Source organism: Centroberyx affinis, unplaced genomic scaffold (assembly GCF_046629955.1).
Source record: "Centroberyx affinis isolate AG114_WGS23_722 - 3 ecotype Tasmania unplaced genomic scaffold, CSIRO-AGI_Caff_v1 ptg000193l_1, whole genome shotgun sequence".
Classification (NCBI taxonomy): domain Eukaryota; kingdom Metazoa; phylum Chordata; class Actinopteri; order Beryciformes; family Berycidae; genus Centroberyx; species Centroberyx affinis.
Window position 1 is genome coordinate 221,572 of NW_027278886.1, and position 18,818 is coordinate 240,389.

Genomic DNA, 18,818 nt, shown 5'->3' on the forward strand with positions numbered 1-18,818 from the left:
GCAACTCAGGTAAAATGCCCTCTGTAAGGCTGCATACAACAAGGCCTGTAAGTCTATTTGAATCCATTCAGGAGCCTTGTGCAAGGAAAAGACAAATTTTACACTTTGCCCCAAACCCTGCTGTGAGGGAGCATGGCAGAAAAATTTGATGCGCTATTAGATCCGTTGTGAGTTTTAATTGTCATCATAAAATCATCCTTCCCTCCTCAGTGCCCTAAGATGCGGCGCAATGGCTTCGAGCTGAAGATGCAGGAGCGCTACAGCCACTTCCTGGCTGCAGACAGCGAGGCGGAGATGGAGGAGTGGGTGCTCACCCTGAAGCAGGCTCTGCAGAGCAGCAGCGAGGCCGGTCAGGACAGGAGGAACGGTGGGGACTCGCTGGACTGTGTCCTGGGTGAGATTTACGGACGCTCAGACAAAAACATCGCATGTGATCATCATTAAATCAGGCCTATTACATGCTTATTTAAAAGTTATTGTACCGTCACGGTCCATTTTGCTATGAAAATATGTCGTTAGCGTGTTTAGGCTTAACCTCTCAGCCTTTAGTGATGGCAGCCAGGTTTACAGTAATCCCTGTCCTTGGCAGTGGATCCCCTTAGCTTAGGTTTGATCCCCATGCTATGGCTTTTTAATGGCTGGCATGTTACTGTGATATATAGGCTTAACCCTACATACCTACAGTTACAGCCAATATGGAAGCCAGCAATCATATTCTTGCCTGTCAACTGTAAATTCTACCCAAAGACGTTCAGCTGTACAGGTACATTTATCTCAAAGCTCAGGTTGCTGAAATAGCAAATAAGAATCTGAAGAATGTTTTGGCCTGTTTTTCTATAACAGCTAATTGGCTTTTAGTTCCCCTCCCACATTCTTTTGGATTGCCGGTTACTTCAAGGGGGGAAGTTGTGGTGAATTGTTGAACTCGTTGCTTGTCCCGCGCTGTGGAAGAATGCCAGCGATTTTATAGAATTTGCGCATGTCCCGCTGCCAGCATCTCAAAACCAATGGGCCCTCCATTTTTCCTATAATAATATACCATCTGCAGAATATTCCGCTGAAACCAAATAGGCCTAGCTCGGTCGCAAATCTCCAAGATGCTGATGAGAGATTTGGAGGTCTTCCAGGAAGGCGGAGGGGCCGTTGGAGTTCACTTGGCCCGTCTGTCTGTCACCCTCTGCACAATAGCGTAGGGAGTCAGCAGAATAGGGAAAGGCTTCTGTCAGATTTAGCCAATAGATTAAGGAAATGCCTCCCAGTGCTCTATGAGATATCGCTTTGGCCAAACGGGAGACAGAATTTTGCAGACGGACAAAAAGGGCCCAAACGTTGTGATAGCATTTAAATGTAACCTTTACTTTAAGTGCAGTTTCTTTATTATAATTGATTTGCAACAGCTCAGTATTGTCTCAGAGTTTTTTTTTTTTTGCATACATATCTGATGTTACCGTTGTTGTACTGTGTCATAGTGCTGTGTGCCTTGTGATTGACATGTCTCCTGTCCAATCAGATGAGGACACTACCAGCCAGGGTAAAGGGGACAGCCTGATGGAGAGCCTGGGGAGGAGCTTGCACCCTGAACTTATGAAGGTACCACATAAACTGAACAAGTCATTGTTGGACTCAGAATCTCATTGGAGCTAGAATGGATGGATGATTAATTGATTGATTGATTGGCTGAGTTATTGATAGGTATAGACCTAGATATACGGCTGATTTTCTGATTTTCAACAAAGACAGACTGACATGGTAGTTGTCTGCACACATGGTGGACAGGTTTAATAGTATTTATAGGATATCCTGTTTCAGTGCTATTCCTCTCACTACACAGTTTATGCAAAAGATAATAAGGTAATTAAATTTCCTTCATGCACCTAACAAAACATTCTAAGGATAATGAGATAATGAAACTTCCTGTATTTATCTCTGCTTTCATTCTGGGATCTAGAGTTAATTATCCTGAGCTTTCTCGCCAGGCAGCATTTATTATCTATTGTTTTTTAAATGCTGACATGATTTATTCTGAATTATAGTGTTATAAAAGATAATAATGTTGCTTGGAAGAGCCCTAAAAGAGCAGCTCTTTTGTCTGAGTCTCTTCCAGTCAGCTGTCTAACCCTGAGAACAGCAGTGTTTATCCCACAGAGGCCACGCTGCTTTAATGCGTCTATAAACCCGGAGCTACGCGCAGACAACAAAGCCCTCTGTGCTCCGCTGCCGTTTCAGTCTGTTTGCTCTGGGCCACTCCAGCACCGCTTTTCCCTCTCCGTGTAAAACACCACTTGAGTTCGTCCACAGGAGAAAGAAGGGGAGGAGAAGAGGGGAAAAGGGGAGGAACGGGGCTTTCACTGCGACCTGAGGGTTTTTTGGCTTTGTTTGTCTCCATTAGATCTCCTTCTTTCTTTCTCTCTCTCTCTCTCTCTCTCTCTCTCTCTCTCTCTCTCTCTCTCTCTCTCTCTCTTGCTCTCTCTCTCTCTGTCTGGGTCTGTGGGACTGTTTGTCTCTCTTTCTGTCTCTTTCCGACTATTTGGTGTTGGCGCACTGGCAGAGAAAATGCTAGAGGGCAACTTTGTCTAGGTTTGTCTAGGTGTATTTTACTGTAAACTACCACATGTTGGCAAAGTTTGTTTTGGAATTGAACACTGAACATTTCCATTGTTCTATTTCTCTGAAACCCTTTGAGTTATTGTTATAGACTTACTTATACTTTCACAGATACTTTTTACTGTATGGATGACATTTATAACTATTTTTTCTAATTGCTAATTTTTCTCACTCTCTCTTTCTGTGTCTCTCTGCAGTACGCGAGGGAAACAGACCAGCTCAATAAAATGAACAGGAACGAAGGCAGACAAAAGCTTTTCTCTCTGGATCCTGAGACGCAGGTACAGAAGGTGCCTCTCTGGATGCTTTGTTGCCATATGATTTATTTATTTCAGTATTGATTCAAACATTTTGTTCTCTCCTCCCCTTTTCCATCATTCATATCATTTCCTTCTCCCTCGTCCTCTTCCCCTCCTCCGGACTATTCCGTTCCTCCTCTAAACTCATCTCCTTGTTTATCCTGTTCCTCTCCTTTTTTTGTTGCGCTTGTTGACTCCCACTTCTCTCTTCCCTCTTCTCCTGTCTGGTATCCAGAGGCTGGACTTCTCAGGCATCGAGCCCGACGTGAAGCCGTTCGAGGAGCGTTTCGGCCGTCGCATCGTGGTCAGCTGCCACGACCTGACCTTCAGTCTCCAGGGCTGCGTCAGTGAGAAGGGAGACGGCGTCCTCACCAACGTACGGCGTCACCTTACCTCCACAACACAGATTAGTTTATTTTTGTTTAGAATACGCAAAGAGGATGTTGCTACTCCTCCCTTCTCCTCCTCCCTACTGACCTTTGCCTTCTTTGCATCTTTGGTTAAAGGTTTTCTCTTTGGTTTTACTGAAGACGATAAACATGTTGGAAGTGATTTTGCCATCGGTCTTGCACTCCCTCCACCATCTGCCATTGCCAGAAAGTCTGATGGCTTTAGCTCTGTTTGTTCTGGAAGAACAGTTCTGTTTTGTGCTGGAAAGCAATCCAGCAGATCCGAGCCAGTGGAACACAATGTAAAATGCATTGTAGAGGCCAGTAGAGGCTGCCAGTCTTCTAAGCAGTGGTCTTGTTTGTTTATGGTAATTATAATAATGCCTCAGAATCAATGTGATAATGATTTATTGATGTTAAAATGCAGCATGTAGCAAATAAAATAAAATAAAAGCAAACACCATACTCATAAAATTAATTAAAACAAGTAAAAACAAGACGGCACCACAGGTTTAAAAAAAGATAAGAATAGAGGATAGTAAAAAATAAGATAAAATGCATCCCTTAAAAGCAAGTCTATAAAATCAGTTTTAAAGATAAGAGAAAGAAAAGATAAGATTTATTCTGCTAACCTACACTCCTTCAGCATGTCATCCCAGAGCCGAAAGCCCAGTCAGCTTTGGACTAGACTAGACATGGGAACTTCCTGCCTGACTGGCTCGTACGGCGTTTAATGATCTGTGATATAGCTTGGGGGCCAGACCTAGCTACACTTTAAACGTGATCAGTAAACTTTGAAAATAATTCCTAAACCTATCAGGTAACCAGTGAAGAGATTTTGACAGCGACTCGGTCTGTTTATACCCGTTGAAATCCCGGCTGCTGTATTTTGAACAAGCTGGATGTGATAAGTGGACCTGGAGGCACGAGTCTTAACCACTTCAGCATATCTGACCACAAGACCACACCTTCGGCCAGCCTGGCCCTCTGCAGCGCTGCCCCAGATAGTCTGTCTTCATAATTCATGTTGGCCCGTCTAGCAGCCGTTCCAGCTGCTGTGGCACTAACCAAGCCACAACAGGATGATGCAGCTAGATATGGTAGAGAGGCTAGACCGGAAGACTTTTTGATTTTGTGTGATATCAATTTTCGTTTTGTTCATTATGAAATACAATAGCAGCAATAGTACACATTACTGAGGACTATTGCTACATTGTAAACCCCCTTTTTTTTTTAGCTTTTTTCTTTAGATGGAAACAATCGAGCCCCAAACTTCACTGCCCCAGATAAACAAGGACTTAATCTCATGCAGACAGTCAGTCTGATGAATGGTGCGCACGCCTGATACACTGAGTGCACGATGAATGTAGAACTCGCTGTTAGGGTGAGGCAGCAGTTCAGAGCAGAGTTGAGCGCCGCCTTCGTCAGAGCGGATTACTGTAGTCATAAAACACCGGCTTGAATCCCCTCGCTGCTCGCTGGAGCATTAGAGGGGCTGAGAGGAGAGGTAGTCTGACTTGATTTGTGTGGTTCTGGAAGCTGCTGCACTCTCTCTCTCTCTCTCTCTCTCTCTCTCTCTCTCTCTCTCTTTCCCTGCCCCTCCTCTCTCCTTCCTTTCCCCTCACAAACTCACATAGGCCTAATGTTTCCTGGAGGGAGTGGGGCTTGTCCATCAAAGCAAGGAACCATCGCTGTTGGCATAAGTGCATAGTCATTCCAACATGCGTGGGCTTGGCTTGTATAGAGCATAGAAAAAGAAAAAGAATCATAATAGAATCCAGTCTTTACCCTAGAATTTTGTCCTTTGCAGGGTGAAAATGGGATACTAAAACTCTCCATTGAAAGCCAGAATTAAACTGTATTGAATAAAACTGTTGAGTAAAATCATATCCTCACCTCCATCATATTGGCAGTAGGCAACATGACTGGCTGTTATCTGTTTTTTATTGAAAGGCCAATATCAGCCCACCTATATATTGGTCTAACCCTAATAAAAAACACACACTCTCTCTCTCTGTCTCTTTCTCTTTCTCTGTCTCTATGTATCAAAGCACACATCTGCACTCAAGCTCTCTCAAACTCTCATCTCTCTGCTGTAACCGCAGGTGGAGCCGTTCTTCATCAGCCTGGCCCTCTTCGACGTCTCCAAGAGCTGCAAGATTTCGGCCGACTTCCACGTGGACCTCAACCCGCCCTGCGTCAGGGAGATGCTGACCGACGCCTCCGGCCAGCTCTCCCCCTCGTCGGACTCCGAGGGCGGAGGAGGCGCCGGCGAGGGAGGCGGGGGAGGAGGAGGAGGAGGAGGAGTGGTGGTCCTGGTGAACGGAGACGCGGGGAAAGGGAACAGCCTGCCTGTTCTCCAGAGGGTGTCGGAGTCCCTGCTGCGCCTCCCGACACAGGTAGCAACTTCATTTTATCACGCGGCACATTATTTGGTGTGAATAATGCAATATTCCATCCTTTTTGGCATCTTTTGCAAGATCAGTGCCTTCTAGAAAGCATGCATTGATAATATTGACTCTTGGAAATTATTCCCACATAATTTGATGATTCTATCTATTAATAATAACAACAATCAACTTGATGTCTGTGGCACTTTTTTAAACCTAAGTTTATCTAGTGATTTATAACATAACACTGACTCTGCTAGCCAAAAGCCTTGTCGCCTGTAGTCTTTAGCCTAAACTTAATGCATTATTTTATTTGGTTCATTTAGGTTCACACTGTTCAATTACAAGCAAACCAGGGCTTATAAAAACTTGTATTGTCAAAAGTCACATGGATTCACAAGTAGCTTGTTTATTGGACGGAGTTTTGCTAATCTGTCATCCTGCCAGTTTAGAGATTTTGGCAGTAGCAGGGAGTCAAAACGAATCTGATTCCAGTCGCTGTTACTTTAGCTAAGCATGATGGACTTGTCTGTGCTCATTGCTGTAATTTACATACCAGGTAACAAATCAAAAAGCTGAATATGAGCATCAGTCCACACTGCGGTTTGCCCTCACTTCATTTTGTTATGCTAACCTCTCCAAGCATGAGGAAGTGTTGCCTATCAGATGTTGTCAATCCTGTAGTTGGTTTGGATTCCATTCTCACACGCTAATTTTCAGGCGTCTCTGCGGTTATTTGGTGCCACCTGACTTTCAATGGCATCGTTGTCATCCCCCCAATCCGAACTGAACTAAAAGAGTAAACATGCTTGGTGTGAACGCGCCCTTAACCTGTTCAGCATCATCAGTGGAACAGTACCACGCAATACACACCTTAGAGTTCCCCAGCCCAGTAATGTCGTGGTTAGGAGGTGACGCGGTACTGCGAACCAATGCATTTCCACAACAACACTCCGCATTCCTGTATGTACTGAAGCTGGGCTGGGTGGTATGAGGGAGAAGTGACCAGTTGACCGATTCCCCTGATTTCCCCTGCCCTCCTGTGAGGCCAGACGACTCTGCTGACACTGCATTGACTAACGATTGCGTTTTTCATATCGATTTCCCCCTTTTAGTCAAAGTGCTGTACATTCAATTTTCATGCGATCGTAGTATTTCCAGATGGTGGCTGTGTCTTTCTTCAGGATTTTATACCCTAGACTATTGGATGTAGACCAAACATTGTTTCAGAAATCGAGAAAAAATCGTTGAAGGGATCCTCATGAAGCCCCAGTATAGCTCATTCCACTAACACGTGCAAGCTGTTTCAGAGCTGTTTCAGTTCTTTGTTTGGTGATGTAAGCTTTACCTCTTGTCACTTCTCTTTGCAGTATTTTAAACTTTCAGTTTATTGAGGAAAGAATAATGTCTGTATGCGAGTGTTGCTCTTGGCTCGGGGTATTGGAGCACACTGTAAACTCCCGCAGGTGGTGTGAGATCAGCGCACATGCATGCGCACGCACACACACACACACACACACACACACAGAGGTCTGTTCCTCACCTCTGGTTGCTTGGGCCATTAATATGATTAAGTCAGTCAGCAAGACCGGTGCCCTGCAGTAATTCAGGAGAAGTTAGGTTATAAAACACACACACACAAACACTTGAACAGAAATACAGAAACAGAAATAACCTAAAGGTAACCTAAAGGTGAGAAGATGGATAACATTCAGAAACATTGAAAAAAGCTGAAACATGGCAGTTCCAGTGTAAAATACAAGGACTTGTAGCAGAACAGACTGTTATAGACTGTTTGAAAGCTGCAGACATAAAATATAACAACCATTTCCAAGCTTACGTATGTCTAAATTATGGGCCTAATGTACAGTACTGTGGGCTGACATCTGTGAAATGTCTAGACCAACACAACACACACTTGTACACACATCATACACACACACACACACACACACACACAAACACACATACAAACATAGCCGGCTCTACCTCTGTGATTAGTGTGCCATTATAGCCTGGTAGACCACAGTGTAATTTAGGTGCGTTGGGTGTGGTCCAAGGACAGAGCCTCCACCTCTTCTACCCTCTCCCTACTGGAGGCCATGGGCTCCTTTCCAGTTCATTATAGTATTAATAAGTTTGGCTGGGTGCAAGTATTAGAGGGATACATAAAAAAGTTTCTAACTTTGTCCTTCAGTGAGTTACCAGCAGTAGAGACTCTTGTTTGTAATGAGGAACATTGACACTGTTTGCGAGCCATTTTGGGAAGTACAATGATGTAACCCTTTTCTCCAGTGTGACAAATGTCTCGTAAGGAAAAATAATAAATTCATAATGTCAAGCTTCATACCATTAAAACTACCGTAGATGCAGATTGGAGTAGATGGACAGCTTTATAGGCTGGAGTGAAAGCAGGATGTGTGTCTGTCTGACTGGCACACACTGTTTCATTGAGTCATCTGACTCGTCTTACTCAATGGTGTATTATTAATGAGGAGCAATTTAACATATACTTCTATATAGTGGCCATCCACTTCTGTTTTGACTGAAAGCAGCATTAGCCTTAAATGCAACTAAATGCTCTCACGATGTTCTAATTCAGTTACTCATGCTGCATTTTTCATGATTTCTAAAATTACCTCTGCTTCCTCTGTCTAGCTTCTCTCTTCTCTTGGGCGCACTGCCACTCCCAGGAAGTCGTTTGTGTGTGTGTGTTCGTACGGCCGCGCTGGTGTGTACACGTACATTTTGTCCCCTCGTGAGTGTTTGTGTGTTTTGACACTGCGAGCTCAAGCCTGCCCCATCTCAGCAGCCCGAAAATAGTCGTCAGCCCCATGTGGTTTTCCTGTATAAGTTCAACTACTAACAGCAGCCACTTCCCCTGCACTTGCCTTCTAGAGAAGCAGTGGATAAACTGAGATGGAAGAGAAATTTGCATCAGAATGGCAAATGAATGAGTGGCTATTTATTTCAGCAGATTTTATGAAGTGATTTCACCTCAGAGCTTCCCATCAGGCTAGCAGCCTTCCCCTCTCTGTCCTCCTAATGGAAAATTCCTAGCAAAGAGGGTTGGAGGGAAAGAGAGAGAGACTCATCATGTACTCACAGCCTGCCAATATGAATCACCACCAGGGATCTTGTTGTAGTCTGTATCATCAAGCCCCCTTTTTCCCTCCATCTTCCCTTCTCTCCTCCAGGGAATCTTTTCCGTAACCAACCCCCATGCCGATATCTTCCTGGTGGCCCGCGTGGAGAAGGTTCTACAGAACGGCATCACCCACTGTGCCGAGCCCTACATCAAGACCTCCGACATCAACAAGGTCCGCTGCCTTACTGAAAGACATCCACATGCCCAAACCACAGCTGAACAATCAAATTTAGTTTCATCTCACCCGCTTAACTGTTTTTTCCCCCTCTGTTTTAAATGAACAAGAATAAAAGGAAGCGCTAATTTGTGAAGTCAGATTGTATAATCTCTTTTTCTCCTCCATGTCTTTTTCATGTGTGTGTGTGTGTTTGCCCGCCTCTCCCCAGACGGCTCAGAAGGTGCTCAAAGCTGCCAAGCAGACATGCCAGCGCCTGGGCCAGTACAGGATGCCATTCGCCTGGGCTGCCAAGTAAGGCCGGAATAACCCATAGCACATAATGTTGCTCCGAAATAAATCTGTTTGGATTCGTCTGTGGAATAGTGTAATAAGACATCACTATAATAACATGTAGTGGCTTAGAGCTGTCTTCACAATTGTAATGTATTGGCAGAAATCTTAAGATATACAGTATATCCTCATGCTTCAGAGGTCCTGTAAAAATTAAATCTGACCATTTTTATTCCAAAAAATCCCATGTATTCAGTGTATTTCCAACAGAATTTTGGCCTCTGAAACAGCATTTAGATAGTCTTGGGACACTAAAAGTCTCTATCAAACCAGGATGATAATGATAATGTGTGGCATCCGATCAAAGTGTCATGTTAGAATCAATTCAGGTTAATGACTTTCCACTGACAACCAGTGTAGTATTGATCAATTATACAGTAAAAATGTAATTAGTCAAACTGCACCATATCCATCCTATCTAAATTGGACGACACCGACTGGCTGGTATCTGAATTTTAATAAAAGTCCGGCATCAGCCTCATATATTGATCATGTTTTGATCCGGTTGCAGGCAGGTGTTTAAAGACGCACAGGGCAGCCTGGACATGGACGGCAAGTTTTCTCCTCTCTACCGCCAGGACAGCAGCAAGATCTCCACCGACGACATCATCAAGCCGCCAGGACAGCAGCAAGATCTCCACCGACGACATCATCAAGCTGCTGGCTGACATCAGGAAGTGAGTCATCGCCAACTTCTCCTGTGTTTGTCAGTGCTTAGTTACTGTAGCCCACAACACACACTTAAGTCTCTTCGTTCTTACTTTTTTATGGTTGTGCATGCGAGACAGTGTTTTGCATTGTCCTACAAATTTGGTGCTATGTTGGAATGTAAATCAGGGACCTCTGGCCATAAATAAACACAATTTCCGATAAATACTATTAATACCCTATATTCAGACTTGACAGCACTTAATTGAAGAATGAGTCGGTTCATCTGCTTGTTTTGAATCTCCTTCCCCTCCGCAGGCCCGAGAAGAGCAAGCTCCAGTCCATCCCCGGACAGCTGAACGTCACCATTGAGTGTGTCCCACCTGACTTCTCAAGTGTGTGCTCCTCCCCGTGCCCCCTCCTTAGCCTAACATTTGTCTCTCTCGTAACATCGTTTACATTGCGAAGTAGAATGCTCGCCTTGGAAAACCACAAACCACTGCAGCATACAGCTATGAGTGATGCCAACTTTTCAATGAGATTAAATACAACAGCAAGTGACTATTAAAATCTGCAGCGCTCAGCTGTCTTGGCCTAACTAGCATTTTTGCTGCACATCTACTGTAATAAAATCTGCAGTACTAGGCTGTCTGTAGTTACACAGGACAACACTTGGCCTAATTATGATTTCTTGCCGTGCATATACTGTTAACTATGTGCACCGGTTTTACCATTTTTACATTTTAGGCATTTAGCTGGTGCTTATCTTATCAAGAGTGCCTTATGACAAATGCAACAGTAGAATAAGCTTAAAATCCTATATCTCCAACAATACAAAGAACCAATATTAAGGAGTGCAAAGATCAGACAGTCATACTTCCCTGACAATAGATATAACAAAATATACCATGGGGAGCGACTCTGCTGCTGAGGTATTAGCAGAGCGCAGATCAGGGGCTGGATCATTTCCTGGAGGTATGGGGGTGCGACTCCCTCCCTTAGCAGCCTTGTAATGCCACAACCAGGGTTTTGAATTTGAAACAAGCACCCACAGGTAGCCAAAGGAAAGGAGTGTAGGAAGGGGTTGAGAATTTGGGGAGGCTGAAAACAGAGTACTTCAGGAGCCTTGCCAGGAGTTAGTTGAGATGATTTAAAATAAGATGAAACTGTAATGATCCCTGTGGGGAAATTGTGTTATTAAGAATAGATGGGGGTTATATAAACATACACAACTGATTTTAACATTAAAACATGTTAAGTAGAAATGTATGAGTGAAAAGTATGAAAAAAGTATGGATCGTAATACTATGAGGATGTGCAAAATAGCATCAGGAGGTGAGGAAGGGTCTGATTTGGTGAATATTGTAGACTACAAAACTTGCAAGATTGGTTTATCGCTGTGATTTGAGCCTTGCATGATAGTTGGTTGTCAGAAATCACACTAAGATCCAGGCTCAGTTTGGGTACTTTCTGTGTACCTAGCACACTAGCATACTGAATGACCCTGAGTTGACTCCTCAGGGTGGCCATGCTGAAACAGGAACACAACAGTTCAGTTATGGTTCGCTGACTCTCTCTCCGCTCCGCCCCCCCCCCAGACACGGTGACCTCCTCTTACATTCCCGTCAAGCCCTTCGAGGAGGGGTGCGAGAGGGTGTCGGTGGAGATGGAGGAGTTCCTCCCTGAGGAGGCCAAGTACAACTACCCCTTCACCACCTACAAGAACCACCTGTACATCTACCCCCTGCAGCTCAAATACGACAACCAGAAGACCTTCGCCAAGGTGCGTGCATGTGGGATTCAGAATCGGGATGTAATGACAGATAAGTGAATGGGCAGATGGCTGGTAGAGAATGAGAATGAAGCACACATCACAGATTGGGTCAAACTCACTCTCACTGATTATGTTGCTGGCTGCGTGTATTGATTGGATGATGTAATGTTTTCTCTCTGCCAGGCCAGAAACATCGCAGTCTGCATCCAGTTCCGAGATTCAGACGAAGAAGGTGCAGCGCCTCTAAAGGTGAGTTTAGGATGAAATGTTTGAGTCATCAGATGACATGGCTTGACTTTGTGATGTAGGAGTCTTCTCACAGGTCAAGTGCATGATAAGATGTAAAGCTTTAAGTAGTAGGGATGTAGTAGGGAGTTCTTCTTCTGCTCCTTCTTTCCCAGCTTGACTCCAGTGTTTAATGAATCTCAACCAGAAAGGATCGAAAGAAATAGCTCATTAACAGCTGAGCAAAAATAGGAGTATTAGATCAGTAGTTGGTATTTGCAGATGGTTGAAGTTGTGTACTCAAAATCAGTAATACTACTCATAATCAGTATCAGTGTTGAAAAAGTTATATGGTTGCATCCCTTTTTTAAAGAACAGCTATGTCTGTAGATGTAGGAAAGTTCTGATTTTTAGAAGCCTATCCTACTGATTACTATGAGCATAAGTCACTGGGGAATGAAATTCTCTTAACATCACATGCAAGCATGTATATCCTTAAGGTGTAGTGACAGTAAAAATAATGATTTTATTCTCCATTTACCTGCAGCAGCGTTGCTTTGAAATGCGATCAGGTGCAAATTTCCCAGAAACAATAACTGGTATGAAAACGTTTTTGAATTTCCTAAGAGAGAACTTGATGTGATCAATAGGAGAGGAGAGGAGAGGAAATTCTAAAACGTGAAAGTTTCCTTTTCGTGTAGTGGAGGAGATGAGAGGATGAAAAAGAGAGCGAGGACATGCTCTTCACCAAGTGGAAGTCATTTGAGGGGCCAGAAAAGGAGAAAGGAAAAGCTTACAGAAGCTGGTTATTACAGCTGGCAAGAGGAGATAATGAATGGTCACTCTCCCACTCTCTCTCTCTCTCACTCTCTCTCCTCTCTCTCTCTCTCTCTCTCTCTCTCTCTTTTTCTCTCTTCCTTGCCACACGTCAAATATTTGTGGGTGGAAACAGTCATCAAAGGACTGTGGATTTTTTTTTTTCTCTTTTCAATTTTCCAGAAGGAGGGAATCAAATAGAAATTCTTGGACTTGGCTCGTCAAAACATTTATACTTTATCAAGGGACTCCAGGCAGACAGATTAGTACGCATCTGTGTGTACAACATCTTAGATATACAGGCACGGTCTGGTTTCGAACAATGCTTGATGTACGCTGAGCCAGAGTGAGTTGATTACAAAGTGGGCAGAGGCCAGCAGCACACCTCTCTGGAGATTTAATCAGAGGCAGTGGAAGCGCACAGAGAAAGTTCTTGGGTTTTTACATAACACACGATCTGACTGAGGGGAAATTCTCCTGAAGGTTTTGGGAAAAGAAACTGCAACTTCAAGGTTTCAGGAGGATGGGATTTCCCAGAGGTTGTGAATTGAAAATACACCTCAAGGCTGCCGTCTTCAAACTGTTATCTTTGTCAGAAATTAGTTTGTGTCTTCCTCTATCCTACTGTGATCATAGGCGAAATGTTTGAATTAGTTTGGAGTCTGTGCAGTACATGTATGAACAGGACCGCCTCTCCTCCAGACAGCTGATAAGATCCCAGCCAGCCCCTCTAGCCAAGGCCTCGGCCCTCATCCCTAGCCAGGTAATCTGGACTCCCATCACCTCTGCACTTCCACATTCATGGTTGCTGTGAGGGCCCCCGAGTGTGTGGTTTCCATGGCGGTGCACAAACACACACACACCGCCTGCAGTCCTAACCTTGTGATCTCCAACAATAGACACCTTGCTGAGATCCATTTGACCCCCCCGCCCCCCTCCTCCCCCCTCTCCCAGCTTCATTCCAGACTGAGCTGAGAGTTTGAACCCTGTCCTGTCTCACAGCCTCATCCTATCAGTCTGAATCAGCTGGCTGCAGCACTCTGTTCTTCCTCTGGCCTGCACTGCTCATTACTGTGCATTAGGGATGACTACAGTGATTAGCATCCTAATTACAGTCTCAAACTGGCCATTAGAGCAGGCTGGACTCTGAATTCCCATCTTCCTTTTGTCACCCCTTGTTAATATCAAACATCCTGACCTGGTCAAGATTGACCTCTCTACACAGATTTGTTGTTCCCACAGAATTTCTCCCCACACCAACTATGCAGTGTTTCTCTTAGAGTTTGAGGATACTTTCTTTGTGGGTCCCATGTTTACTCCTGCTACTGCCAGTTCCAGAGCCTGTCACCATTAAAAAAATATTTTATAGGATATTTATGTCATCACGTATGGAGTCATTGTGCTGCAATTGCTCTGTATGTTTTCGTTTTTACAATTTCCAGCAGTGGGAGGGCACTACCGCTTGGTTAAAATAGCAGAAGCACTATGTTTTTGACAATTTCAGGTCCTTCTTTGTAGTTTCTCCACTCTTTGTTTAGTCTGTTTGTGCTTCAAAGATGCATAATTTTTCATGGGATGAAGGGCTGTACCTTCAACCCCCCCTTTTCTCCAAATATTGTCCCTAACCACAGATTGCTGAGCACTTACTCACCACTGTGCCCCACCATCAAAGGGCCAGAGGCTGATGACTGATGTGCTTGCTTGTGTTTCAGTGCATCTACGGCAAGCCGGGAGAGTCACTCTTCACCAGCAGCGCCTATGCAGCCGTCCTGCACCACAACCAGAGCCCAGAGTTCTATGACGAGGTGAGACCAACCTTAATCCCACTCATTTACAGTATCAAATACAAAGATCCTATCCTATGACATTTTTTTTTACATTTATCAGCAGTTTTACAAGCATAACACATTCCAACTGTTGAACTCGAATAAAACTGAAACAATCTGAAGAAAGACTAATTCTTCAGGGTATTGACTCTGAATTGAAAGTTCAGAAGAAGTGATAGAGATGTGGAACTGGAGCCACACTAAAGAAACTCAAAATATTACTCTCAAACACCCTGGAATCTTAGGTTCCTGTTTTCACAAATAGTCGCTGTGTTCAGTGTTCAAATTCCCCAGCCAGCACTGAGCTAATCCTGTAAATCTGTCTCAAGGCAAGGCTGTGATCTCACACTAGACTGGTCAAACAGTCACAGACCCCAATACACACACATGAAGCAGGGGGCTCGGCGAGAGAGGTGGGGTCAGGACACTGTCAGAGAGCGGTAGAGCAGAGGGGGGCCATATGGCCGGTCAAACGGATTAACACACACACACACACACACACATACACACACACACACACACACTTTCTTGCAGATCAGGCTATTAATTGGGCCTGACTGTTATGTGGATTTACCTCCACATGCTTCATCAACTAGTCACCTAATGGAGAATTTCTGTTTGAAGAGGGAAGCAATATGCAGCATCATGGATTGTGACACTTCACAAAGTCTCAAGACAACTCAGTACTTCCTTATGAGGCAGTTACAATCTTTTGGTTGCTTCTGGCTTACCCAAGGGAGAGTACTGATTCCACAGAGGCTTTCAGAAAATGAACAACCCTAACTGAATGACACATTCCCATGTCATACATAAACTGAATAGTCACGGTATTCATCAGATTCCTTAGTAACGTGAAAGGAATTAGATCTATATGTGTGGTAAATTGATTTAGCTGAATGTGTCATTTCCTGTGACACAAGGAACATTTGCAAGACACAAGGAAAGTAAACTTCTGTGCTTGTGCTATTACTGCCCCCTTGTGGATAAACTGGCTTTTTTTTTTTGGGCTTCACCAAACGTATGTGTTTTAATTAGGGATACAAAGATTGAGATATAATACATTTTTCTCCATTAGAGAGATCTAACATCCTCGATAAGAGTGACAAAGCATGAAATCAACTTTGCCTTGATTTCTGGTTATGTTATAGAAAGCTCCTAGTGCCATCTTAGCACTGGGGTCAGTTATAATATTAACAACCTGAAAACGAATGACCTGTTCCACTGTGTACAGATAAAGATTGAGCTGCCTGTCCACGTGCACGAGAAACACCACATCCTCTTCACCTTTTACCACATCAGCTGCGAGTTCAGCAGCAAGACCAGCACCAAGAAGAGAGAGGGAGTGGAGTCACTGGGTAAGTCAGCTGAGAATGTGTGTGTGTGTATGTGGGTAAATGAAAACCACAATACTGACTACAACAATTTCCAGATTGTAAGAGAATGCACTGTTTTTTTCTTGGAGAGAAAGTTGTTTTCAGACAGCTTCCCATATAAGGTAGTCTGGTACTGTTCAGAACCTGTAGCCAACAAATCAAGTTCCATGTCAGAGGAAATCTTTCATTTTATTCAAGGCAACCAAATCCTGAGCATAATCTTCTCAATTTCTGTCCCCTTTACAGTTTTTTTCATGTGCTATTCCCAATTTATATGGCAATTGCAATATTCAGCAAAAAAAAAACCCACAATAATTTGTCAATATGTTGCATACTAGTATCAAGTTCAAGTTTGTTTATTTATATAGCCCTTTAGCACAAGCATGTCTCAAATGACTTTGCAGAGAAAGAGCCTATCTAGATCTAACTGATCAACAATCAACCATAGAACAGAAATTATATAGGACAGCAGAACAAAGCAGAAGACACACGATTAGCAGACTTTAGAAAGACATAACAGCCTACCTATTCTACATAGTATTATTTAGCTTATTAAAAGTCACAATATGTCTCCATGTTTGGCTGTGTTTATATTGTAAGTGTCCATGTAAATGCGTCCTAGTAAGCGCAACGGTGCTGTTTCCCTGTGTCCCAGTGGGCTACTCCTGGACGCCCTTGCTGAAGGACGGGAGGATGCAGTCTATAGAGCTCCAGCTGCCTGTAGCCGCCACCCTGCCTCCTGGATACCTGTGGGACAAGAGTCAGGACGCCAAGAAGGTACGGCCCCGCGCCTCAAGAGCTGATGTAGCCCTTGAGTGTTCTCGAGGGATCTGACTACAGGGCACGTAGTCACATGCTGCCTCTTACATTCCCAAATCCCACCGAGGCTATTTGAACCTCTAATCCTCCATATTAATACTAGAGCAATGCAGTGTAGCTCATATGAAATGATAGATGCCACTGATGTACAGCCTTTATTGCTTAGCATCAAGGAATTGAGCCATAAAAACAAAGAGGATTTGACAGCAATCGATAAAATGAATGTCTGTCTGAAAGTCTCTTTTTCCAATTTTGTTGATTCTATAGTCTGTCTAGTGAACTGAATATCCATGTTGTAGTAAATTACTGTTGCTTATGGGAAACACATAATACTCATTCTTCTAGGTGATCTCCAATAGGTATGTTTCTTCTAGGCAAACCCCCCACCCCAACTCTAACTCCCATGTGCTTGTCTGTTTTTCAACAGTCCCAACCAGATATAAAGTGGGTGGAAAATGCCAAACTGTTGTTCAAAGTGAGGACCCATGTAGCATCGACAATATACGCTCAGGTACAACGCTTCCTCCTTCACATGCAGTAACTCATGCAGTATACATGAATGTAGCTGGTATCAGTTGATGCTGATATTGACCGTTTCCCCTGTAGGATCTGCATCTACATAAGTTCTTCCAGCACTGCCAGCTGATGAGGACAACCTCAGAGGGCAACCCAGCAGAACTCATCAAATATCTGAAGGTGAGACGAGGCAGTGCATGGTCAGTCATTTGTGGGCGGGGTCAGGTTACAGTCATCGGTGAGTTGCAAAACACACTTTCCATAGCAACAACTGCTGGTCTTGTAGTGGTTCTGTAACAACTGCAGCCTTTTCTCAAATTCTGTTGTTATCGAATGTTTTAAAGAAAGTTGTTTCATGGCAAAACTTGCTAATGGAATCTGATCTCTTCTCAACTTTCTCATGACATCCTCATCATCACCACAACTCAAAATACAAGTCAATTTTTTCTCCAATGTTGACAGACAGTACACATTTAAGCAAACCATGACACCTTCAAAATATGTTTCAAACTTATTCATACCTTTCATAGTATCACTCCTTGTTCCAGAGTGCAGCCAAACAATCCAAAGTCACTAGAATATTTACAAAACTACTTCTACTAGCGAGGCAAAAGTATGAGGATTAATCCTTTAAAGAATCATGTTTCATTTGGAATTTTTGACATCGTTCATTTTGTATACATTCCCAGTGGAACTTAAATCTTGTGGCGCTGCCCCGTTGTTGCCCTCTTTTTCACTTTGATTCTCTTCTTCATCCAGTACCCCGATATTCAATATTTCTTTGTTTCTGGATGCCTCTTTCCCCCTCTCCCTCCCTCCCCCAGTGCCTGCACGCCATGGAGACTCAGGTTATCATCAACTTCCTGCCTACTGTGCTGATGCAGCTGTTTGAGGTGCTCACAGCGGCAACCAAAGAAGCCCACGAGATCGCTGTCAACTCCCTCCGGTCAGTTGGGACGTGTTGCGCTCACGTCGAAATGTGGCTGCAATTTGTATTTGCACTTGATAAAAATGCTTACAGTAATGCAATGCCTTGTTCTGTACCCTTAGGGTGATCATACACATAGTCTCCAGATGTCACGAGGAAGGACTAGAACACTACCTGCGCTCTTTCCTTAAGGTGAAAACATGATTGTCTACTAGTCATCAACATCTTTCCATGCACTACCTGCATCTGTGCAAATGACATTGGAAAAAGAATATGAAAATGAATTGGTACTTGGAAGTAATTGTTTTTTTCTTTTGTTGCTTGCCACCAATTTTCGGTTGGTGTTGAAGAGTTGATGGGAGCCACTTGTGTGTACTGACCTGTGTGTTTTTTTGTCCTCAGTATGTGTTTGTGACCAGCAACCCCATGTCAGGGAACTCAGCGACCACTCATGAGGTGCTGGCCACCGCAGTCACAGCCATCCTCAAGCAGACCGCTGACTTCAACACCAGCAATAAACTGCTCAAGGTGTGTGTGGGTGTGGGTGTGTGTGTG

At 43.8% G+C, this 18,818-nt stretch overlaps 1 protein-coding gene across 1 annotated transcript in view; it reads left to right on the forward strand.

Annotated features, from left to right (window-relative positions):
- The window catches only part of dock11 (dedicator of cytokinesis 11), a 73,033-nt gene that overhangs the window by 13,484 nt on the left and 40,731 nt on the right, over positions 1–18,818 (forward strand). Inside the window, exons 8-28 of the mRNA XM_071538105.1 lie at positions 211–394; positions 1,511–1,590; positions 2,802–2,885; positions 3,139–3,279; positions 5,398–5,557; positions 5,621–5,691; positions 8,880–9,002; positions 9,217–9,299; positions 9,850–9,943; positions 9,987–10,015; positions 10,305–10,381; positions 11,585–11,769; positions 11,944–12,009; positions 14,514–14,606; positions 15,859–15,982; positions 16,656–16,787; positions 17,257–17,330; positions 17,426–17,515; positions 18,160–18,281; positions 18,386–18,455; positions 18,666–18,791. Coding sequence (XP_071394206.1) covers positions 211–394; positions 1,511–1,590; positions 2,802–2,885; positions 3,139–3,279; positions 5,398–5,557; positions 5,621–5,691; positions 8,880–9,002; positions 9,217–9,299; positions 9,850–9,943; positions 9,987–10,015; positions 10,305–10,381; positions 11,585–11,769; positions 11,944–12,009; positions 14,514–14,606; positions 15,859–15,982; positions 16,656–16,787; positions 17,257–17,330; positions 17,426–17,515; positions 18,160–18,281; positions 18,386–18,455; positions 18,666–18,791 — 2,208 coding nt within the window. The remainder of the gene's footprint in view (positions 1–210; positions 395–1,510; positions 1,591–2,801; positions 2,886–3,138; positions 3,280–5,397; positions 5,558–5,620; positions 5,692–8,879; positions 9,003–9,216; positions 9,300–9,849; positions 9,944–9,986; positions 10,016–10,304; positions 10,382–11,584; positions 11,770–11,943; positions 12,010–14,513; positions 14,607–15,858; positions 15,983–16,655; positions 16,788–17,256; positions 17,331–17,425; positions 17,516–18,159; positions 18,282–18,385; positions 18,456–18,665; positions 18,792–18,818) is intronic.